At 44.2% G+C, this 24,881-nt stretch overlaps 1 protein-coding gene across 2 annotated transcripts in view; it reads left to right on the top strand.

The window, feature by feature from the left end:
• Positions 1-24,881, top strand: part of gpc3 (glypican 3) — a 154,414-nt gene that overhangs the window by 116,097 nt on the left and 13,436 nt on the right. For both annotated transcript variants that reach the window (XM_078954378.1, XM_078954379.1), the window contains exon 7: positions 16,175-16,361. In XM_078954378.1, the coding sequence (XP_078810504.1) occupies positions 16,175-16,361 (187 nt within the window). The remainder of the gene's footprint in view (positions 1-16,174; positions 16,362-24,881) is intronic.

Below are 24,881 nucleotides of genomic sequence, written 5' to 3'. Positions count from 1 at the left end.
GGTCTGTGCTGTATATTGGGTCCAACAGATGAGGTGGCAGCATTTAAACCCGAGCTGGACATCCTCAGCCAATCAGCTGCTCCGCACAATTTGGGCTCCAATCTGCACACAAATACAGGAAGGGAAGAACCTGTCAAACACACACACACACAAAAATATTTCAAATACATAAATTCTTAGTGGAATTCTTTCTGTTTAAGTCCTTTAAGGACTCCTGGATCTGAATTTTAACCTGCGGTTCAATGTCAAACTTTAACAAAGGAAAATGCCCTTTTATGAGGAAATGTGGCTTACAGACGAGTCGAATCGATTCCAAGGCTCACTTAGGGCTTCTTTATCTTTTTGATTTGTCACCAGAGCGGCGAGCCGCGCTGCCTAATCCTGCGAGGTGTTTATTGACTGTCCGCGTGGTCCTGTCTGCTCACAGCTTGCATTATTGTAAACATCCTCCGAGGGCAGCGGGGAAAGTCATGTTGTTTAGTTAAAGCAGCTTTACGAGGACTCCTCCCGCCTCCCAGCTGAAGGACCACCTCTGGATGAAGCGTAGCTAAAAGCAAACCAGCCAATTCATCACCTGATGGGAGGTCGAGGCCTCGGCCCCAGGATAACGGCTTTGCTCCGCCCTGTTTTTGCCTCGTTCATGTTTTGTGGTTGTTTTGAGCAGCAGGCTCACGGCTGAATGGGATTATCTGCCTTTATATGCTCTCAGCTGTAAGATGAGGACTTGGGTCGCTCAAATTCAGCTCCTGAAAGCCCCTTTTGCCCCCCAATGAAAAAGACTTCTAGATTTCCTGACCCACTTTTATGCCTCAAACTCCAGAAATCTGGACTAAACTCGCTTTAATGTTGACGTAATTTTATCTTCCTGAACCTGTTGAGGACCTCCTGAAACGTCAGTTCTCACATTTTTAGAGCTGATCATCAGACGCCGCTGCAGAGGAAAACAGCTCAAAAGCCCGTCGCCTCTGCGTGTTCGACAACGTTTTCTCACGCCTGGATCAGGCTGATGTCATGGCTGTGCCTCAGCCAAGCACATGGAGAGGCAGAAGCAGCGAGCTTTTCAAATCTCCAAACAGTCCTGGACGGCGAGGAGCCGCTGATGCCTGTGTGCAGCTCAGTGTTTTTGCCCACACGGCCGCAGGAATTTGTGTAACAAAATTCCCGTGTGAGGTCCCGTCTGTGTGTGTGTCGTGATTTGTGTACGTAAAATGTTAAAGCCGATAAGGATGACCGTGACTCTGCATCGTTCCAGGCCTCGTGGTCCTGTCCATCAGCTGGAATCAGAGCTCACTATTTTCAAGATGTCTTCTTCTTTTTCTGATGGGATTAGTTTGTTTTCCTGAACATCTGCTTAACTTCCCAGGGTATTGGGTTTCTCCTCGGAGCGACGAATCTTGGCAGGAGAGGGTAGATCTGGTGGCAAAACAGCGCAATTATGTGATTGGCCGAGTGATTAGAGCGTTTCAGATGAATTTGAAGGGTCTGACCGTTTGGGTTCACTCCAATGGTCTCCTCCTGAATTTATGTCAGCCTTCGGAATGCTATGCGGGGAATGCCACATGGATATTTGTTGGGAATTTTTGATGAATTCGGTCGGTCACTTTAGGAAAAACAAACGTCTCCTGGAGGCGAGGCGTGTTTTTCTCTGCATGTTTGACGCCTCTCCCTCCATCTCCCCAGCTGTGCTGAGTTGTGTGTGACAGACTCCAGCACTGTCGGTCGCCCTTCCCTTCCTCACCTACACCCTACAGCCCCCCCCCTCATCCCCCCAAGTCTTCTTTCTCCTCACAGCTTCCCAGACTAATTGAAGCCAGAACCTGGGAAAATCCTGCAGGTAGGACAGGAATCCGGGGCTGGAAAATAAACCAGATCCCAAGCGCCACAAATTCCATCACGCAGTCTCACTTCCTGCGAGCCGGGCTGCTCTCGTGCGCCCCACACCTCCTGCGTGCACAGAAAACACACACACACTCCTAAATGTAGATCTAGCTCACTGGAGGTGCTGCAGGTTTTTTTAATAATTTTTTTTGTAGTAATCAATCTTTTGAACACGCAGGAATACTGCAGCAGATTCATCCTGCAGCTCATATACAGCAGTGATAAATGGGCGCATAAATGTCCTTTAAAAAAAAGCGTTCAATCAAACGCGGGTGGATTAAATACACGTGTCCTCAGAAACACGAAGGAGCCGCTGTATGTTTGGGCCGTTTCCTCCAGGATGGGCTACTGGTCCCACTGGGTGCCAGAGCAGACCTGCTGTGTTTTGTAAACTTCAACTTGCTAACCCAGTCATTAGGGTTGCTTCAGTCAAAGAGCCTCATCTGTGTTTGATGTTATTTACTAGGGGGGGTTTCAAGTGGTGCTTAATATCCCCCCTCCGCAGGCCTTGTCCTCTCGCCCTCCTCGTTTTGATGTGTGAAGTATGGCTGCTCTGGAAGCTGGCGGGGTGGAGGAGCTGCTTCGCTGCATCTGCGAGCCGGAATGAGCCGCGAGAGCGCTGTAATGAAGTGTGACACCCGGTGTAAACCTCTGAAAGGCTCAAGGGCACGCTGGTACTCCTGCTGGAGCAACATTATCTCCTCCCAAAAAACTCATGACTTGAGGATAGCTTCAGGATTGGAGGAGCGGTGGAGAGTCACGCTACTTTGACTTTGGAAGTTCAACTTCTTCATCCATTGCTTTCTCCCCTCTTGGCTTGGGGGGCGGGAAGGGGGGGGGGGGGGTGTCTCAGTTGAAGGGCCCTTTCCCCCGCGTTTAGTCTGCTTGCTAATGAGCCCCAACCATCACTCTGCCCTCCACTCCTCCACCATCAGTTTCCCCTCAACCATCCATCCTGAGGGCCGAGCTGGGCTGTTCCATTGCTGCCCACTCCCCCCACTTGCTCCCACACCACCCCACCACCTCCTCCGGCCGGCTTAATAAAAACTCTGCAGCACAAGCCAGGAACTTTCTTCACTCCCCCAGAAGTCCCAGCGAGTCTTGTTTTAGCTCTCTGCTGCTGAAGCTCTGGTTTGAGCGCCACATCCCGGGCTTGTTATCATGTTGCTACATTACAAGATCCCTCCCCTGTAAAGGTCAAGGGGTCGTGCTTCCTGTTTCCTGCCTCTGCTAGGTCAAGAGAGGGTCTCCCCGCGAGGGTCATGAACCTCCTCTGTTCTCGCTCTGCCTTTTGTTTGGCTCTTCAGAGCTGTCACAGCACAGGAGCTTCCCACCTTGTATTATTCCCGCACATGTTCCCAGCCTCTCCGTCCTGTCACCCTCCCGCTTTGTGTTTTGGTAAATTGAGACAGGCCTGTCTCTCCTGTCTTTGGGCTCCCTCCTTCACAGCATCCTCAGCCGTCAGCGTAGCCGCCGGTTCCTGCCGAAGGCCCCGCTGAACCTGCGCAAACACAGAGCGGCTCCACCCAGCGTTGCCCTCATACCCAGCTGAGCTAGGTGTGATCACGGGACACGTGGTGGCTGTCTGCTGATGGCGAGATGGAGCGTTTCTCTGCAGCACGTGGCTCTGGAAACCACAGCAATAACGTGTAAAGCAGACGAGCAGCAGACAAAAAGGGATTGTTTGAGGGACCTAATCTGATTTAGCAACCAGAGACTTGAGCAGGAAGGGAACTTCTTAAACCATTAGACCCCGAGCAGACAATCAGCCACATTCACAAACATAAGACGAGATTTTCATTTGGTTAGCCTCAAAAAAAAAAAAAAAAAAGATTGGAAATTGCTGTCATACCAGATAAATTATGCAAGTTAACCCTTGATCTGAACTCAAATACATGGCTGTTTGTTTTCCAGGAAGAGGACGACGACCTTTTTGTAAATCATAGAGGCTTCATTGGCCTTTATTAATTACATACAGAACTTACATGCTCTTTGCCATCTTATAGGATCCTGCCAGAGAAGTCTGGAAATAGACTTGTGGCTCATACAGGAAGGTGGAGGGGGACACACGCCCAGTTTTAATGCAGAAGCAGCTGCTCGTTTTGCCTTTTCATTCAAACTGGAATGAAAGTCAGGAAATGAATCTTGTCTGCCTGAACTGTCTGAGCCCAGGCTCCCGTAGCGTGACATATTTGACCTGATAGAAAGAAGAGGGGGGGAGAAAAAAAGATGGCGCTGCTCCTCTTCGTCCGCTTGGCCTTTGGATCAAACAAAGGTGGAGTAACGGGTGGAGGAGAGGCTGCGCTGACCCACACTCTGCCCACTGAGGAGCTCTCCATGACTCACTGGGTGGAAAGTTCCCCCTGTCGCTCCTCCGTCTGATGAGCCTCCATCATTTCCAGCCACATGCCTCTTTTCTCCCGGCTCCCAGCTCCGAGCGGGAACATCTGCCGATGTGGTATGAAGAGAGCCGCTCGCAAGACGGGTTGGGATGAGATGTAAGAAAAGTCCATTTCCTTCAGTCTTCCAGAAAAAAACCCATTCTGTGCTAAAAAGCCATACGTGTTTAGCGTGGTGAGCCAAGCACTTATATCAAAAAGCATGAACGCTTTTGCTTTTGCAGGTTATCCAATAAAAACAAACGCAATGCACCACCACCTCCTGCAACACGACTTCCTAACTAGTTTACCATGTTTTTTGACAACTAAGTTCTGGAGACAAGATCGGTTGTCTTATCAGAAAACATCCGATCAGACCCGATGGTGTTGTAAACAAACCAGAGCTTGGTAATCTCTAGCAGAGACACAGTTTCTTGATGCTCTGCATTAGATCACTTAGCTTCCCTTGTCTAGGTATTGTCACCAAAGCTAAAGGCTGCCACAAGGGGGCTGTACAGCCTGCAGATCAGCTGGTTGTCCAAGCTTTTCCATGAATTTATTTGTGTACGGGCGAATTTGCATCCACATTGTTAACCAACTAGAAAAACCTTGATCTGAGCAGAACTTAGAAACTTTTGGTTTAGACGGTGGCAGAAATGAAAAGTGCACAAAGATCCATTTCAAATTTGAAACAACTTTTTGGGGGCTGCATGGTGGCGCAGTGGTTAGCGCTCTTTCCATCACAGCAAGAAGGCCCGACTGGAGGACCTGAACCAGAACACCAAAGGGGGACCTTTCTGTGTGGAGTTTGCATGTTCTCCCCGTGCATGCGTGGATTTTCTCTGGCGTGGGCTTCCTCCCACCGCTCAAAAACATGCTTCATAATCGGTCACTCTAAATTGTCCCTAGATGTGAATATGAGTGTGCACGGGGGTGTGATTTGTGGCCCTGCAATAAACTGGCGACCTGTCCAGGATGTCCCCTGCCTTCATCCACGAGGGGCTGGGATAGGCTCCAGCAGTCAGCGGTGCAATGTCCTTCGATTGGCTGGAGAAAAAGAGAATGTCCTTAAGTGGGTTGCTTTGCTTTCACACTACACTTTTGAGAGCGGTCCATGCCTGATGCAGCTACTGCTGCTGTTTCTGTGGTGCAACAGGAGTAAAAAAAACGTGATAAAGTGTCTTAGCAAACCTTCACTTTTTTTTTCCAAATTTGAAGTCATCCTTGAAATGTTGCAGTTCCTCAACTGACCACTTGAGGCTGATTTAAAAATGGGAGAAATTCGCTTACCTTTCATGTTTAAAAATCAAATCAACCTTTATTTATATAGCACTTTTACAACAACAAATTTCACTCAAAGTGCTGTGCATAAAATTCAATAAAATTTAAAAACAAGATGACAAGTCAAACAGTGCCGACAACCCCCCCCCCCCCCCAAAAAAAAAAAAAACAAAAAAAAAAAAACAAAACAAACAAACAGACAGACACACACCAAAAAAAAAGTGATAAAATAATGGAATGTAGACACCTGGCTTCCTCCTGAGTGGGGAAACGATATTTTGGGGACATGTCCACATCAGTGACCCCCCCATCCAAGTTCACGGAGAACGCTGCCACAGGACCCCCCAGATCCTATCAAAAGAGTCAGACCTGGGAGGCTGTTCCACAGGCGAGGTCCGTAAAAACTGAATGAGGCCTAAAACGAAGTTATGTGCAGACTCGAAAATGTGTTTTACAATTACCGCTTTGGATTTTTATTCACGACACCTAGGAGGAAGATTTTTATTTTAAGTAACAGTCTTAGGTGGAGTAAGCTTCACTCAAGATGGGTTTTTCATTTTCACCTTTAGAATCCCAGTGTTTGAAGTAACTCAAATGCATGTTTTTTTTCCTATTGCTATGTTTACACCGGGCATGTGAAGCGAGTTCTTAACGTTCTTAAACGTGCATATTAGAACACGCATGTGATGTTAACACTGGAATTGGTGTGAATTGTCAAAGTGCTGCAAATCTCGCCAATCTTGTTCCAGGCTTTTTCTTTTGACGAAAGACTTGATGCCTTATAAGTCCGGCTGAGCACAAACCCCTCCTTCATAATCAATGTTCAAACGGTTGGCACTTCCGTGTTCGAAAAAGGACACCAGTCATACGTCACTACCAAGTCCCTGATTGGTCAAAGTTCAACTGGTTTCATTTTAAATGCGTAATGCATACACATATTGTGCGTAGAGCCTGAAAACAGACTCAAAAGTCTGCTTGGCGACGCGTGAACTCAAGATTTTTAAGCACGGAACCTGAAACATCCATATACGCTCGTTTACATAGACTTTAAATTGGAAGTGGTCGCTTGAACGTACTGGTGTGAACGCAGCTTAATGAAATAATCTAAATAATTAGTGTTTATGTTGTCACAACGCTATCACTGAATGTTAAGCGGAATGCGTTACTATGACCTGATTCAATAAAAGGTAAAAACGAAGCGCTCCACCAGCTGCCATGGATTGTCTTTCAACTGCAAGGGAAAACTGGGCGGGTTAACAGCATTACTAGCGATCATGATTAGCTCAGGCGCTATCATGTTTCATGGCGGCCAATCCTGCATCACACAAACCTGCATCACACAAAACATCAAACAGATGGCAAGTTCAGAGTAACCCAAGGAAAAATGGAGAGAAAAATACTACTAGTAGTAAGAAAAGTGTCTCGGACTGTGAGAGTTTGTTGTATTTATTTAGCTACAGTTACTGCAGGAACATTTTATAGTGTTTGACTGTTTACTTTTGAAGAAAATAAGTGCAGATGTTTACCAGACCAGTTGTCCAAGACTTTAAGTTTGATTTATTTCATTTGGACGGCAGAATTAAATGTTGTTTAATTGTTTTCTTTTGTTGTGAAGAAATACTTGGAAGTTCAAGTTGTTTACTTTTTTCAGTTGTTTCAGGTTGTTTGAGTTTGATTTATTTGGTAATAGAGTTAAACTCCAGAGGAGTTTAGCTGGGAGGGGCGTTGCTCGTGTTCGGAGGGGCACAGTTTCTCTCCCTTTTTTCTTTAGATATTCTTGAACCCAATTTATCTTAACTCCCACAATAGAAACTCAAGGCTTAAATGTAAATAAAAGCATAAAAAGGGGAAGTCATCAAAAATCACTGAGACCAAGTCATGAACTGTCAGCACAGGAAACAGTCTGCAGCGTCTCTGAAAATTCCAACCAGGCTCTGTTTTGGTTCCACGAATGACAGGGTTAAGGATTTTTTTTCCAGACAAATACTTTTCACGGCTCGCTTTCTTGTGTTTATCAACACCAAGGTCATCTGGACCCAGCGAGTGAATGTGGGTGCAGCCGGTGGACACCCCGAAACAGCAGAGTAAAGAGGATTTGCTCGTTGCCACAGTGCTCAGCTGCATTTGCCTCGCTGATGTTGAAGTAGTTTAAGTACTGCTTATGCATTCCATGCTTACTTTTCAAAGACGAATTTTAGCAATTTTAGGATGCACATTTTAGGATTTTTGGATATTGGCCACCTGTTAAGCTCACTTTATGATCCTTTCCTCTCCACCAAGATAACAGCTGAAGGGCTGGAAGCACCTTTTGCTCTGTAGATATGGTTTTATGATGTTATTCACCTTTCGGCATGTCCCTTCGGGGTCGCTACAGCGAATCGGCTTCCACTGAGTCACACTGGTGGTTTTACGCTGGATGCCCTTCCTGACACCTCCCTGTGTGTTTTTATCCAGGCTGGGGACGGGCACAGGGAGACCCAGACTTGGGGCCCACCTTGTGGCTATATAGTTAGGCAGTTGCGAGAAGGGTCTTGCCCAAAGACCCACACTGGATGAAGGTCATCACACCCCTCTGGGCATCAAACCCTGACATCCCATGTGCCACCTAACCAACTGAGCCATCCAGCTGAGTCAGAAGGTTTTCTACACATACATGTCTATTATACGCATTTGACTTGATAAAACTGACCCTAAAAATCACAATTTTGACAAACGGCAACGTTTCCTTTATAAAATAGTTACTTTTTCTGACAGCTAGACACTTTTATTTAAGATTAATTCATTAATTACTCAGTTACCTTTTGGATTACGTAGTGAGTAAACTGAATTATTTTTTTTTAAGTAATGTTCCTAAGTCTATGGATGATGTCAGAGATAAGCGGTCCAGTGAATGTGTTTAGGTTCTGATTATTTCCCAGAGTGATCCAGATCCAGTACTTATTCATTCCTTTATTCACTCCTGCTGCAGTCTCATTCCTTAGAACCTGAATGTTTTCTTCTGAGTCCAATCCAGGGAGCATGGAGTCAATGATTTTATAGGCTTGTTCCCGTTAGCTAAACTGTACAAAAAAAAAAAAATGAGCCTGAAAATGTTTGCTTCTCTACAAAGATGCATTTCAGCGTTTCATTAGGGTCGTTCAGAAGTCTCCACGTAATAAATACTTCAACCTCAGTTTATATTTCCTGCTCCGATCTCAAACATCATACATTTACACCCATATTTGAAAGACAATTTCAGCAATTTTGAAGGTTTAGCATTAATCTTCCACGTTCTGGGCCGGATTTGTGTTGCCTGCTCGCTGAAATCAGCGAACATGGAAAGTTCCAGTGGGTTGCCAAGTTTATTCACAGCTGCACTCTAGAGTAAATCATTTTGTTTAGACAGAGATTCATTTAAGTGTGTTTATCTTCTCCAAATGAAATCAAACCAACATGAGATGGGAGTCGTGTAACTGAAGGTCCAGCAGGATCTCCTCTGAAAGAGGCTCCAAAGGGAGTAAAGTGGCGTCCTTCACAGGCTCCAAAACAAGGCGGCTCTTTGTCACTGTTCTCTGAAGATGATGGCTGTGGGCATTTTTTTCTAAACCTTCATCTGAGGCAAACAATCCACATCTGATGGCGAAACCGTTGTTTTGTGACGAGCTCATGGTGAGCTGTCTGTTTGGGAGCTGGGGTTTGGCAGATTAGATTTGGAAACAATGAGAGTGGAGGCACTGATGGAAACATTCAGAGCAGCAGATTCCGTCGGTGCCGAGTCATGCAGGACTTGTTCAGACAAGTCCTGCGTAGGGAGGGAAGGACCCGAGACTTTCTTCCAGCCAGATCATCTTTTAAACCCTTTTAAAAGCGTTCCAAGTGGTTCTTTAATTATGTTTTTGGTCAACATTTAGTCATCCGTGTTGTTCTTTAGGACATAGTTCCTGCAGAGCATTTAGTTGTTCAACAGAAACTCCTTTCCTAGTTGTGGGCGGGACCACAGAGAAAAGCCCACCCACTTTTCCCGTTGCTGGGAACTCTGTTTACACGCTCTCCCACTAGCTTACAGCCCATCACAATCCAATTACGGTGACCCCGAAGTGAAAAGCCCACCAAGTAAAGAATTGAAGCAAAAATCGTATAAATGTTCACAACGACAACTCAAAACGAAAAATAGTAAAATAACATTACATTTTTTAGAAATCAAAACAAAGTTGAAACGAAATAAAAATGAAACTTTTCGGAAAACAGAAGTAATTTCCAGAAATCAATTCTATAAAATGTTGAAAACCGAAGCAAAAGAAGAAAAAGTACTTTAGGACTTTGCTGATTGGATGATGACATCTGATTTTTTACGTTTGATTTTTTTCAAACACGTCTTCAATGTCTGCATAATAAACTTTTTAGGATGAGGACGGAGTATTTGAGTATCACAGTATCATTGGTTGAAACGATGAACAAGCCTCATCATCCACTCAGGGATGTCCCATAGCACCTGCCTCTGCGGTTTTACTGTTCTTGTTGTGTTTTCAAATATTTCTGGAATTTAGTTTGGTTTTCCAAAACGTTTCATTTTTATCTCATTCAATTTGAGTTTTTTTTTTTTAGGTTTCTAACATTTGGCTTTAATTTATAAAATAAACTGTTGTTTTTTTTACTTTTTCTTCTGCTTTTCTTTAAAATTGTGGTTTTGATCGGTTAATTTGCAAGTGGATGCATCAGAATGGAGCGGAGCAGGGAGCCTGTGTGCTATCTGCATCACGAGTAAACTCTTTTTCAAACAATTAGAATAAAGTAATTATCCTCAGAAATTGAATTTTGGGCTTATGTTTCTTTATTTATGTCCTCCATCATCAGAATATGTCACAAGAACATGTTTAAAAGCGCTATTTTCGGCTTTAACCTGTTTTCTCATAAAAAGCGAGATCAGAGTCTCGTGTACAGACCCCACAGCTGATCAGTAGTGAGCGCAGGTCATCGGTGGCTCTGAGCCTCGGCTGCAGCTGTTGTGTTGAACCCTGTGGGACGCTTGTGTCATGTAGGGGAGGCAGCGACAGACAGACCTGCGGTTTCTGTGTCTCTGTCTGGGCCGGACTGTGCTGAGCAGTCTGCCACATGTTTAGACCTCGGTGTTACTTGTGCTTTTGTGTTAAAGGGAGGTAAACCCTGCGGCCTGCGGGACGACTGCAGTCGCACAGTTTGCACTCTGTGTGTCCGACCATCTGTGCCGGCCCGCTGCCAAGCCCTGGAAAGGCAGAGCGGGGGAGAATGACAGCGGAATTTGCAGAAGTGTCTCTCCGTCCAAAAAAAAAAAAGCAAAATAAAAAAGAAGTATTCTTTTTTGTGTCCAGTCGACCCTCCGTTTTGCTTTTTTCCTAATTGCAGAGGGTGTTCAGAGCTGCTTGAGGTTTCTCCCTCTTGTGGTAAAAGTTGTGGCTCTTGGATCACTCGGTTGCTCAGCTGTGCCAAAAACGCAGCGTCACTCTTGAAACAAACAACGATCGCAATCTGCCCTTCAACCACAGCTGTAGCAGAGGCAGACAGCCAATGGACAGAGGCCACATCACCCCCACCACCATGTGGAGAAAGGGCACGGCTCATCTGGACACTCGGTTTTTCTTCTGATGTAGAAAAGCTTCTTTTTTTGTTTTGTTTTTTAATTCTGTATACATGTGCTTGCATGTATAATGGAAATGTGCTGTTCATACTCTACTCCCATTGGTAAATTCTCAGATGCTGGGGTTTGTCCAGCTTTCTGCTCCCTGTGTAGTCAGCAAATTGTTATTTTTTTTTAAATTTCTCCAACAATATTTTTTGATAGTTTGGCAGATATGCTTAATTTTTTTATGCACAATTTAAGGCTCAATCCTGCAGCTTTTACACTGAAGGCTGTGTAGTTCACAAAACAGCCACTGGGGGCGCCCGAGAGTTAATTGAATCTATTTCCATTTAATGCAATGCCCATCTATAAATGCCTCCTGATTTTACTTTTATTTTAGCTTCTCTTAGCATTAAATTTAGTCTTAAATCCGCTTAACATCAGAGAGACATTGTGAACATATTAATTTACTAACTGATTACCGAACGTGAGCAGGATAGCGTAGTGGGGATGCAGCAGGAAGTTGTTTGTTAAGGATAAATAAAGCAAGAAACAGGATTTCTAATTGATAGTATCCTTTTCTCGCTCCAATCCCATAATTCAACGGAGTGATGAGCTCTGTAGCTTCACCAGCAACAATCCCGAAAGCAAACTGTGGCAAAAATCTTCTTTAGGTTCATTTCTTTAAAGAATTCATGTTTATATTTATTTTTCAATATTTATTGAGAACAAAGACAAGCTTACAACTTGTTTGTAAAATGACCTAAACAGCTTAAAATGGCTGTTCTGTGTTTACACCAAATACATTCATACATCTATTTTTAAAATCAAATCAATGTTCTGATTAGATTACTATGGCAAACAAAAAGGATCAAAATACATCTAATCACTATAAAGACTTAGGGGGGCCTGGCTGCAGACAAGATTGGACCCAGACATCATTTATGGCGTTTCATGGCTGCCATTAATTGAACGAGCGCAAAGATAACCGAGCGAGCCCGCATTTTACAACTGCACGGTTTGCAATTCTGCGCACTGGCTCGGTTAGCGAGCAGTGTTGGGGGGGGGGGCAGGGGTGGTTGTCACTTGGGGGTACCCTTGGGGGTAACCTTTCTGGGTGATGTGATTGGCGGGACTATCATATTTATTTTGAGGCTCTAATAGAAAAATAAGGCGGATGTGACGTGGATTAAAACTTTAATGAACGGTCCAAGACCGAGAGAGTGTAAACAAGAGAGAAAAGAGTGAAAATGTCTGAAAAAGGTCCATAAAGAGTGAAGTGAGGAGTTTGCAGCATTAAAACACTTGTAATCCTCCTTTGTGGAATTTACCTACTGACATTTATAAAACGTAACCCCAACGATAAAGGATGGAAGGCTGGTCATTTCAAATCAAACTTAAATACTGTGGTTTAACGGTTTTTACTACAATCACTGCAGTGTTTTATCCCGGTGTTTTATGGTCCTTTTTGCTTGCCATACAGGGTGTTTCACATCATTTCCAGATTTTAAATATCTCAACTTTGAGAAAAATCTTCATAGTGTCAACTTTTCAAGATCTCTGTTTCATTAGTGTTTGTGCTGCTCCCGAACCTCTTTTTATATCCACAATCATTTCACATCTATGCATCAAAACAGGCGGGGTGCACAAAATTTGATGCGTTAACTGCATTTGACCTTAACTTACCGAATCAAAGAATGTTTTCATGATGACAACCTCCAAACCTAGTGGTAAGAATAAAAAATAAAAATAAAAAACTAGCTGTGTTTCGACTTACGGAGCTGGAGCTTTGCTGACTCATGTTTAAAAACCATTGAATGTTTCACATGATTTACAGCCTCTCAGTTCTCATAAATGTTGTTAAGATTTAGCTTAAGGCAACACTTAGTCCCAACAGCCAGTTGTGCACACACTGAACTCCTAAAAGAGAGGCATTGCAGTCGTTGTTAGTGGTTTTACCCTCACTCCTTTGGTTTTGTTCTAAAATATCCTGGGACAAATCTTTCCCTCCAACATTTTAACAAGGTTTGTGAAGTAGCCCCCCCCCCCCCCCAAAAAAAAAACACACACACACGCACACCGCCCCCTCCCCTCTCAAACCAAACTCCAAATGGGTTGCCAAGAAACAAACCATGAGAAGGAATTTCAAGACCTCTGTTAATCTTTGGGATAATCTTGCAGATGCGTATAAAAACTTTTTAGCATTTAACGCAGCGGTTTGGTTTATTCAAGTCCTGTTTATCTCTGGAAGAGTTCTGGATCACATTCGTGTGACAATTGGGGTCTTCAGTTCCAGCAGAAAGTTTGCTTTTTCAGAAAAAAACACGAGTGAACAAGTTCCTGTGGACTTCATCCAGGAGTTTGTCCTGATTAGCTTAAATGACGAGGACCTAAAGACTCACCCCGATGAAAATGCATTTTTTTAACATGTTCTTGGGGCATTTTTCTGATGATTTAGGACAAAAAGAAGAAAATCAAGCTCAAAATTGTGTTTCTGGGTATTCTTTTATTTAAAGCGTTGTGAATCAGGAGCAGACGAAAGAATGCTGTTTGAAAAAAAAATATAAAGGTATTTGTGGGCGGGCTACAAGCTTCCTGCTCCGCTCTGATCCGCAATGGGCATCCAATGTTCCTGCCCTCAATTTAGAGGCAAATTTCTATTTTTTTTTTTAACTTGTCCTGTCCAACATCCGGGCAAACAGATGAAAGCTGAGGGCCTCTTGTGTTGGACATATTTTACTTTAACAACAGGGGTTATTAATATTCAGACAAACCAGAGGTATGTCTGAATAAACCCCTTTTGTAATTGAGGCCAAACTTTATTCACTTTGATCGTGTTTGAAAATCTTTTGTGTTGGACCGGACGGAAAAGGAAAGAAGGGAAGAAGAGAGAGGGATGTTAGAGAGGGGGGATAGAAGGGTGATTGTAGAAGGGGGGGGAGGTTCTAATAAGCTGCTGCTGCTCTGCAGAAACTATGTCCTAGAAAATGACACAGGTCTGTTGATTTTGGCTACAAATGCATAATCACAATTTAAAAAAAAAAAATTCTTGGAACGCTTTTACAGTGGATCACAAGAAGATTCGAGAGGGGGTCTTTAAAAAAGGTTGACGTCATCACCAGGCGGCCTATTACGAAGGCCCTGGTTCAAATCCCAATCTGTGTGCAAGTTCTTCCTGTGTAAGCGTGGGTTCTCTCTGGTTTTTCTCCCATGGTTTAAAAACACGTTTCATAGGTCAATAGGTGATTCTGAATTGCCCCTAGATATGCATGTATAGTTGTGTGGCCCTGCAACAGACTGGATGTATCGCGCCTTCACACAGCAGTAGCTGAGTTGCTCAGCAACCCTATGACCTTGAAAGGAATTCAGTGGGTTCCAAAGATGGATGGATGGATGGATGGATGGATGGATGGATGGATGGATGGATGGATGGATGGATGGATGGATGGATGTCGCTGTCAATGTTTGATCTGGGTTTTTGAGCAAACCGATGTGCGTTCCAGCTCTAAACCTCTAAAACAGGTTAAACCAAGACTGACTTGACTCTGCGGGTAAACAGAACGAGTCGTTTTTCTAATGTTCGACTGGAGTTATTCGGTCTTTATCTCTGGATGGTCTCTCGCGCACACAGTTAGAGCCCAGACAAACGTTGCAGCTTGCCTGAGAGGGAAAACAGAAAAAGGAAAAAAAGCCCACATGCACTCAATTTTCTCCCAAAGGCGACAACCCAAAAATGCGTGCTGACGTATGCAGATAGGAAGGAAATCAATAAAAACAAACAAGCAGGAGGCAGCGCGGTGGGATGAAATGATGCTTGCAGGGCAGGAGTGCAGCACATCTGTTGCTCTGGCAGAGCGCTTAATCATCTGCAGAGTTGTGGAGCCAGAAAGATGGTCAGAGAGTTGCTATGTGTTGTCACCGAGCTTTGCTTTCCATCCATGGTTACAGGACAGGGTCTTACAAATGTGGCCATGTTCAAAAATAACAAAATAAAAGCCCGCTTTTAATACTAGGTATGTCATTTCTCTATAACGAGGAAGGAAATGTTCTCGTTGCCGTTTTTTTTTAGCTTTTTAAAAATTAATTATTAGTTTGCCACAGTATCCAATAAACACTTCTGTTTATGATGCACCATACATTATAAGGTTTTCATTATAGAAAACAATGTTAAGCAGCAGCTTTAACAAACTGAGGAAAAGTTGGGTTGATTTTTATTTTATTTTTTAATTCAGCTTTTTTGTTTCTCAAATGCATTTACAAAAGACTAAGGCTAAACTATTAAACTATTAAATAAATTAAATTTGAAATTATAAGTTCACAATTTTGATTTTATTTAATATTTTCCAATTCCCACTCTCAAATGAACTTTTTTGACTTAATTTAAACCGAAAACCGAGTTTTTATTACTGGCATTAGGAATTCGTGCTTTAAAGCTTTAAGAAACTGCTTCAAAATAATACAGATTTATCGGATTTGACGAACCAATATTGTATTTTGTGAGCGAAAATTGGTGAAAAGTGTAAAAATCCTTCCTTTATGAGGTAATGTGTTTTCTGTCTGGTTTCATCTGTGATCAAATAGACACCAGAGATATCACAAATGCTAGTTTTCCCAGCTTTTCTTGTAGCTTTTTTAATTTTAGATTCCAGGATCTTTTTTTTCCAGGGCAACAAAACACAAGCCAAGCATGTAATGTGGTGTTTTTGCCCCGAGTCAACCTCTCAGGACAATCATGTTTGCCAGAAACAACACAACTGCACCGGTCTGCTTACCCAACAGTTTCTTTTTCTACCAGTAAATTACATGGGCGAAAGCCGCAGCGCTGTGAATGGATCATGTTTGGAGCAAAAAATACCAAGACTGGCACCAAAAACCAAACTGCTTCCCGGCCTGGAAGCTTCAGTCAAGCATCGCTGTTGGATTTTTGCTGAGTTTCTATCTGGAATTCTCGTCGTTCCTTGAAAATTACACTCAAGTCCCAGGCGAAAGAACAGCAGACGGGCCGACAGCAGCCTGCCCCGCTTAACCAGTCACTGCTAACCACTTCCTGTTTACCCAACAGCTGCTTCAGATGGTGGCAGTGTCGGAGAAACGCTGGCGAGCCCAGTCACGTGGAGGTGGAGCGGACGGCTGGGGCGTCGAGGACGAGGAGGGCTTCCAGAGCGGAGACTGTGACGATGAAGACGAGTGCGTGGGGGTGTCGGGGCTGGGCCCGCCACTCAGGCGCAAGAGGTTACGCATTTTTGCAGGTTAGACCAACAGGCTCCTCTTAACATTTAATCTCAAAATTAACTTAAGCACCGATAAAGTCCAATTACCTTGAATTGGATTTCTAAGTGTGGCTGAGAAAAGCTCTCTGACTTTGTTTACCTTTTCAGCCTGATAACCTAATTAGAGCCATTGACTCGACTGCTGCTAAGTGAATGAATACATTTGGTCTTGTGTGCGGAGAATTAGAAATATCACACTGAAAAGACAGGATGTGAGCAAAGAACAACATCGTTTCTTTACAGTCGCACTCGAATCATCTTTTCCAAAGTGTTTCCAGAGGTCTTTTAATTATGATGATGCTGTTTTTTTTAGCCGAAATCAAACATTATGTGTTGTTTTCTAGGACATAGTTTCTCCAGAGCAGCAGGAGTTCATTAGAAATTGTGAGTGACTGTTGGACCAGAGCAACCCCGCCTCCCCTTCCCGGCACCCAGAACTGAGCTCTCTGTTTACATGCTCACATCCCCAACTACGGTGGCCCTGAAAACCAAATAGCACCATCAAATAACTTGATGCAAAAGCATAATAAATATTACAATGACAATTTAAAAAAAAGATAGAAACAAATAATAAAACATTATATTTTAATCAGTAATAGTGTTTTTTTTAGTTATCTGTTTTTTCATCTAAAAAGGTAGTTAATTCCATGTTCTTTAAAGACCCACTCCGATAGAAATTGTGGATTTTTTATCATGTTCTCGAGTCTTTTTGTCATGTTGGAGAACATGTATGAAGAAAATTTAGCCTAAAATTGTCTCCCTGAGTATTTCTTCATTCAGGTTGTTGTGATTTAGGAGCAGACGAAAGAACGCTGTTTGGAAAAGCTTGTAGCTCTGACGGATGATGGGAAGGGGCGGACTTAATCCACGGCCACAAGTCAGAGGTGAATTTCTAGTGAACTACTGCTGCTCCGAAGAAACTATGTCCTAGAAAACGACACAGATTTTTTTTTATTCATGCCAAAATCTGCATAATCCTAAATAAAAGCCTGCCGGGAACGCTTTGAAAATAGATCAAAGTATGATCGGAGTGGGACTTTCATGATTTTTGTGCGCCGTAACTCCACAGTGACACCTCTGCAGGTAGACTCTCACCTCAACCTTGTGACCTCTCCTGGCGTCACTCATACAACACGTCAGACGGGCCTTCAAAGGCCAAACGCAGATCAAAAAAAAGCTACAAACGGTTGGAAGCAAAGAAACCAAACAGAAGAGGAGGGAGAAAACATCCATGCCGCAGGAACAAGAGGGTTGGTCGTGCCGAGAGAAAGCCGGCGCAGCTGAGCAAACAGAGCACTGGGAGTAGTCCGGTTGCCGATGCTGTGGTGGGGATTTGGGTTTGCCAGGTAGGGAGCGTGAGCAGGAATTCAGGGTTCACACAGAAATCAAGCAGGGCTGTTTCTTCTAGCAGGCTGAGTCGTGAGAGTCTGATGCCCTTTCTTACCCTCTGTCGAATCATCTGCAGTCAGCTCCAATGTGTTCTTTCAGTGTGCATGTGCACGCCTGTCCACCAGGCGTTTTCCTCCTGTTTGCAGACCTTGAGGGGCTCTTGCTTATTGGCAAATACAGATAGCTGCTGATAGCCTGTGAGGACCCAGCAAAGCGCTGACCTAGCACCTCTGCTCGGCCCCCTTTTGGTCAAACAGAGAGCCTGGGTGCAAAGGTCGCCCTGCAGAGCATGAGGCCTAATGGTCTGCCTGTCTGTGCTGGGCTCCTCCGAGATAAACGAGGGGAGATCCGGTTTCACGGAGCTCGGAGCGGATCGATGATGCGGCGCAGGCGCACACCCAAGCTGGAAAAGGTGACAGAATTTCGCAACAAGGTGCGGACAGGGCCAGCACAGAGCCGAGACCTCTGCGCAGTCTGGCTGTCAACCTGCTGACAACACAGAGGATGTTCCCAAACGGGAGTAACGATTGATCCCTCCTCACCCACTGTGCGCTCAGATTCCAGAACCCGCTGATAACTAATACCACTCCCCCACAGCACACCCAGACACACACGTCTTCCCGTCCGGGCCAATCAAACTCCGTGTTACACATTCTTCCAAGGATTCCAGGCCAGCAGAGCTATTCCAGGACAAGGACCCCCCCTTCTCAACACCCAGACTACAGCCAAGCAATGAACGCCTGAGAGACGATGCCAGTTACATCATCTCTAGATTAATGGATCAATTTGTTTAAAGAAAGAAGTGTTAGCTTTTAGCTGGAAACTCTTTCCAGACCACCTTCATCCTGTCTTAAATTAATCCCATCGTGAGCCGTGCAATGCAGATTTAAAATAGAAAAACACACAGAAATACAGATGATGGTCAGGTGATTAAATGTCTTGTCGCCCGCTGCTCAGTTTCAAGTAAGCCTTAGCAATCACTCATCAAGTCAGCTGTCTCATTAGCTAACATTAGCATGAGTCAGCTAAGGTTAGCTGGAAAATATGGGCGCATCTTGAATTACACACGTGTGCATTTCACTCCTTTTAAATTCACTATTGTCTTTCCAAAATCAGGGCTGCAGATCTTTCATATCGTCAATGCACTTGTTGCATCAGAAAAATTAATACAATTTGAAATGAATCCACATTTTCATCACACTATTTTTTTCTTCCATTAGTCAAGTGGAGGCAGCATCGTTCCCACTCAGTGTTGCCAGATAGAGTCACAGTTTTCCAGCCCAAAAGTCATCTGAAAACCGCCAGACTCAGCCAAAACCGCCCAACGGGGGGTGGGGGGGTGGGTGGGGGGGGGGTGTATCATATATATGTGTGTATCATATATATATATATATATACACATAAATAAATATATAGATATATGTATATATATAGATATAGATATATATCTATCTATCTATCTATCTAGAGAGAGAGAGAGAGAGAGAGAGAGAGAGAGAGAGAGAGAGAGAGAGAGAGAGAGAGAGAGAGAGAGAGAGAGAGAGAGAGAGAGAGAGAGAGAGAGAGAGAGAGAGAGAGAGAGAGAGAGAGAGAGAGAGAGAGAGAGAGAGAGAGAGAGAGATCGATATAGATATATATCAATATATATATATATATAGATATATATAGATATAGATATATATAGATATAGATATATATCTATATATATATAAATAAAATGAGTAAAGTATTGAATATTTCTTCAGTGGACCGCCTTCTTCCATTAATTTTCTTAACCCGCTCTATCCCCGCTATAACCTGCGTGCGGCGTTTTCATCTTTGTGCTGCGCTGGAGCGCCCCGACTATCGTGTCAACCTGCTGCTATGATGACCGTATTTTGCGCTCTCTGTGTAGGACACACTGAGGAGCGCAGGGGAAAACAACTCTCAGCTGCAGAGGATGTGAACAGGTGAACAGGTAGAGAGGCGGGGGAGGGGCTTTGGCTTCAGACTCTGTCAGAGAGATGGAAACACGGCGTCAGATTTAGATGCAGCTTTCACTGCAGAAGTTGAAGCAGAGACTTTCTCTGGGATGATTTTATGAACTCAAACATGGAAACATGATTACCAAATAGAACTCTTCAAAATAATAAACCTGATCTCTCCACATTCTCTGTGTCTACCATGCATTGATGTAAACAGACATCGCTCCATGCAGCGATCAGACCATAACTTAAGCTCCGCCCACACGCGACCATGGTATCATCCTTTAAAGAACACAATTTTCTAAGAGGAGGGGCGTTGCACACCCCCAACAGGTTCTAGTGACAGAGCCCATTATCGTCTCTGCCTGGTGCGTACACGGAGCTTCAGTACATAAGACTCCAACAGGCACACAGCCTAACGTAGTCCATTATTATATATTCATGAGGGGAAAAACCCGCCGAACCGACCCTAAAACCGCCCAAAATATGCATACCCGCCCAAAGCCATTTTTACCCGCAAATTTAGAACCAAAACCGCCCAATTGGGCGGAAAACCGCCCAATCTGGCAACACTGTTCCCACTGTAAAAGAGTTTGCTGTTGTTGTCATGTGACTCCTCCCCCCTGGCGTTACAAACAGGAAGTACCCACTGCCTCCAAAAAATTAAAATCCCATAGACTTCTATTGAGAAATATACATTTATTGGTCATTCTATTTGTCAGAATAACCATTCTTGCTCTGCTAACTTTTTTTTCAACAGGTTCTTGCTAATCTTAATTATTTTTCATGATTATTTTCTTCTGTACTTCAAGTTAAAAAAACAATCGGATGCCTCTATAAAATGATGTGGTCGTGCGTCCGACATTCAATTCATGAAGCTTGCTTTGAAGTGGTGGGGGTGTGGGCTTCCACCAAGGTCACTACTGATTGGCGAGAGTGGTTGCCATAGAAACGTTGACTAAGATCGAGCGAGTCCAATCCCTGCTCGCTGATGTCGTCCAACATGGCGGTGTCCATATCTCAAAAACATGGTTGTCTCCATATGATTGGAGCCAGAAGTGATGACGTCACACTCACTCAGTCCAGTTGTCATGAACAATCTAACTGATCTGTTTTTACCCTGGACTTACTTAAATTTAGTGACCAGGCAGTATAAACCCATATATAGTAAGGCTCTTTTTTAGCTGAGGATTCAATGGTCAAAAAAACATGTTCTACTAGAGTGCAATAATAGGGATTTTTTTTTTTAGTCCAGACCTGTTCAGGGTGAATTCCACCTTCACCAAACAATAGCTGGGATAGGCACCAGCAACCTTGTGACCCCAAAAGAGTAAAATGGATGGATGGATGGATGGATGGGTGGGTCGGTGGATGGACGGGAGGGTGGATGGGCGGGAGGATGGATGGGTGGGTGGATGGATGGATGGATGGATAGGTGGATGGATGGATGGATGGATGGATGGATGGATGGATGGATGGACGGGTGGGTCGGTGGATGGACGGGAGGGTGGATGGGCGGGAGGATGGATGGGTGGGTGGATGGATGGATGGATGGATGGATAGGTGGATGGATGGATGGATGGATGGACGGGTGGGTGGATGGATGGATGGATGGGTGGGTGGATGGATGGATGGATGGGTGGATAGGTGGCTGGATGGATGGATGGGTGGATGGATGGATGGGTGGGTAGATGGATGGATGGATGGATGGATGGATGGATGGATAGGTGGCTGGATGGATGGGTGGATGGATGGATGGATGGGTGGATGGATGGGTGGATAGGTGGATGGATGGATGGATGGATGGATGGGTGGGTGGGTGGATGGGTGGGTGGATGGATGGATGGATGGATGGATGGATGGATGGATAGGTGGATGGATGGATGGATGGATAGGTGGGTGGATGGATGGATGGATGGATGGATGGATGGATGGATGGGTGGGTAGATGGATGGATGGATGGATGGGTGGGTAGATGGATGGATGGATGGATGAATGGATGGATGGATAGTTGTGTAACAAACCACCTCATGGTCATATATTGAACAAACATGACTCATTTAGTTTCATTTTTACACCTGCCTGGAACGGGATGTCATGGGTTTATGTTGGGGGTTTTTTGGAGGCAGATAGATGGCTTTGTCTTGATGGCAGTTGTCATTTTGGCTAAACACCAAACCCATTTCAGAAAGGTGGTGTAAATAAGCCCAACAGTAGTCATGGGTTGTTTTAGAACTAAATATCCATCAAGCTAATGTTTTTCTCTCTTACTTTAGCTGTTAGGGCATGACGGCTCGTACCAAGTCTGGTTCGGTTCTACCACACATTCCTAGTACGTAAATTACACCAACAGTTCTTTGATTTTATTGTTTGAGTACATATACAGCTTTGGTTAACTTTACTGTTTTCCTGTTCCTTCTGGTCTTATCGTATTCTTCGTAAATCAAAGATGGGAATGTAGCAACACAAAGTGAAAAGATTATTCTAAATCAGACTTTGAGTATTTATTTTTGTAAAATTGAACCGTTTCACATGACCTTGAGCCTCCAATGGAGGTAAGAAAAAGAAACTGACTGTTTCTTTGTTTTTTCCATCAAGCTTCAGCATAGAATTCAAAGAGATGCTCTTATTGTGGCGAGAATATTTGTGCAAAAAAACTGCAAGTTTATGTCAGTTTCCGACAAATTGATATATTTGTCAACATTTGGTTTACAAAACAGAAGTTTGGCTTTAACAGCTAATCCCCGGTGTTCTCTGCTGATGTCCACCCAAAGGTTCTCTTCTTTCTCCTGGAGCTCAATGGGCCTTCGCTGTAGTGCTCAGCAGGAGCCGGGAGAACAGACCTCTTGTTGTGTTCCTGAGCTTAGACATTCAGTCACTGTGAGCACCCTAAAGAAAAGCTTCTTCTTGGACCTCCTGAGCATTTTATCGTCTCTTGGGGTTAGCAAAATCCAAAGTGGAAATATTCTTGTAATGTGAAACATGCGCCTTTTGATGAGAAGCTGGGCTGGGCTCACCTTTCAGTTCCACTCCAGATTTTTTGGGCTGGAACAAAGAAGCAAAAGAAAAGAGGAAGGTGATGAAAGACTGTCTGGATAGAACAGAAAGAGACAAAAACACCTTTGATAACTCCAAAGGTTGATACACTGGGAAACCTAAACATTCTTTACTTTGAATGTGGCTCAGATTAACAGCCATACATGCAGCCAGTATGAGAACCTGCTATGTTAATTAAACGCAGGTGTCACCCCTGACCCTGCGCACCTGATAGGTGAATCAAACGGCTCCCATCTTACAGGCTTGTGTTTGCCACATGTCTTCATCAAAGCACCTATAATCCAAACACTGCTGATAGCGGCGGACACGCGGCAAATCCACCCTCTGCTTCAGCTCTGAGTCGTTTCACGGACCTGTTGCGCTCATGAATATCTCTGCTGATGAAAAACACCTGACATGTGCTCGCCAGATATAGGGTCTACGTGCCACAGGTTAAGGTGAGTCAGGAGTAGACGATGCAGCCGTGTAAGAAAGGATGGCAGGTGTTGGTGTGGAAGAGAGGATCTGAGTCTGACTCTTCTGCAGTTTTCAAGACCGAAAACGGCATTACCATGATGTGCAAAGTCGAGCAAAGAATGAAATATTCTGAACAGACGGATTCTTACACTGTTGGTCACAGATGCAGACACCACACAGGCAAACAGCAGTTTTTCAGCAGACTCCTGGCCACTGAAACTCTGATTTAAGAGGCAGCTTTGTGGCAAACGCAGCTGTTTACTGACATTTGGTCAGAAAGCTGTCTTCAGTGAAGCAGACCCCAAAAATAAAAACGTTTAAAGCTGCATTTCTGTAAAAACTGCTAACACTGTCAAAAAATGGCTCTGCAGAACTCCAAAGCAAAGATTTTGAGAATCCTAAAAATAACTTAACATGTCATGGTCTTACATCCTAACATGACTGGGCAGTTCACCAGACGCACTTACAAATTTCACCAGCTGAATGCTGGAAAGACCAACTCAACTGCCTGCTGTGCGTTCCATCTGTAGCTTGCTGGGTCCTCTGGGACTCCAGTTTCCTCCCCCAAGCCAAAAAACGTGTGTCGTGGTGTCTCTAATGGGTCCCTAGGTCCGCACGTGAGTGTGTGTACTTAAGTGTGTGGCCCTGCAACAAACTAGTGAACTTATGAACTTGTGTTCATAACCTTTATGGACAGAATTTCTAGTCAGGGGCTGGAGTGGTTCTGGTTTCGGGACCACATGAGTACCTCTCTGCTCTTTGCAGATGATGTTGTCCTATTGGCTTCATCGAGCCAAGACCTCCAGCATGCATTGGGATGGTTTGAGGGTGGAATGAGATTCAGTGCTGAGGCCAAATAAAGGTAGTCTGTCTTCTCAGTGTGGGTGAAGTGCTCCCAGGTGGGTATTATGGGGGAAGATCAGAGCGTAAGATTGACAGTTGGATTTGTGCGGTGCCAACGAGGACCGTTACTGAAAAAATTAGAGCCAACAAGCGGATGAAACTTCCTCTGCAGGGTGGCTTCCTCAGAGACAGTCTGATGAGCTCAATCACCCGGAGTAGAGCCTCTGTTCCTCCACACCTAGAGGAGCCAGATGAGGTGCCTTGGGTATGTTGCTCGGATGCCTCCTGGACGCCTCCCTGGGAAGGTGTCTCAGGCATTTCCCACCTGGACAACTCCACTGGGCTGGTAACACCTTTGGATTCCCCCGGTGGAACTGGAGGAAGTGGCGTTGAAGAGTCTGGACATCTTTGGTTAGACTGCTGCCCCTGCGACCCCAATGACTAGAAGAAAATGGATGGACGGTTTTGTTGACAAAAATGACCACATAAGTAACAGAAAAATTATTGGGAGCATAAAACTTTTCTTTGCAGCTAATGTCTTTATTCAAAATGAAAATTTAATTTTGGAGGTAATTAATGAACAATTTTACTTAGATCATTTTACCCTTTTTCTGTTACTAGTCTGGTGATGTTTTCATTAAAAAAAATTAAATCAGTCTCATTCTCACTGAGGAATGCTGCCAGGCCCTGTGTGTCCCCGGCTCTGGGCCTGAGTGTCCACAGTGGAAGATGGGAAAGAGGGAACTGGGGGATAAAGTTATCCTTTTGTTGGCACTTAATGGTCCCCTAA

The sequence above is a fragment of the Oryzias latipes genome, chromosome 10 (assembly GCF_053564925.1).
Source record: "Oryzias latipes strain Hd-rR chromosome 10, Olatipes_Hd-rR_3.1".
In the NCBI taxonomy this organism is placed as follows: domain Eukaryota; kingdom Metazoa; phylum Chordata; class Actinopteri; order Beloniformes; family Adrianichthyidae; genus Oryzias; species Oryzias latipes.
This window is presented reverse-complemented; position numbering and strand designations above follow the sequence as displayed.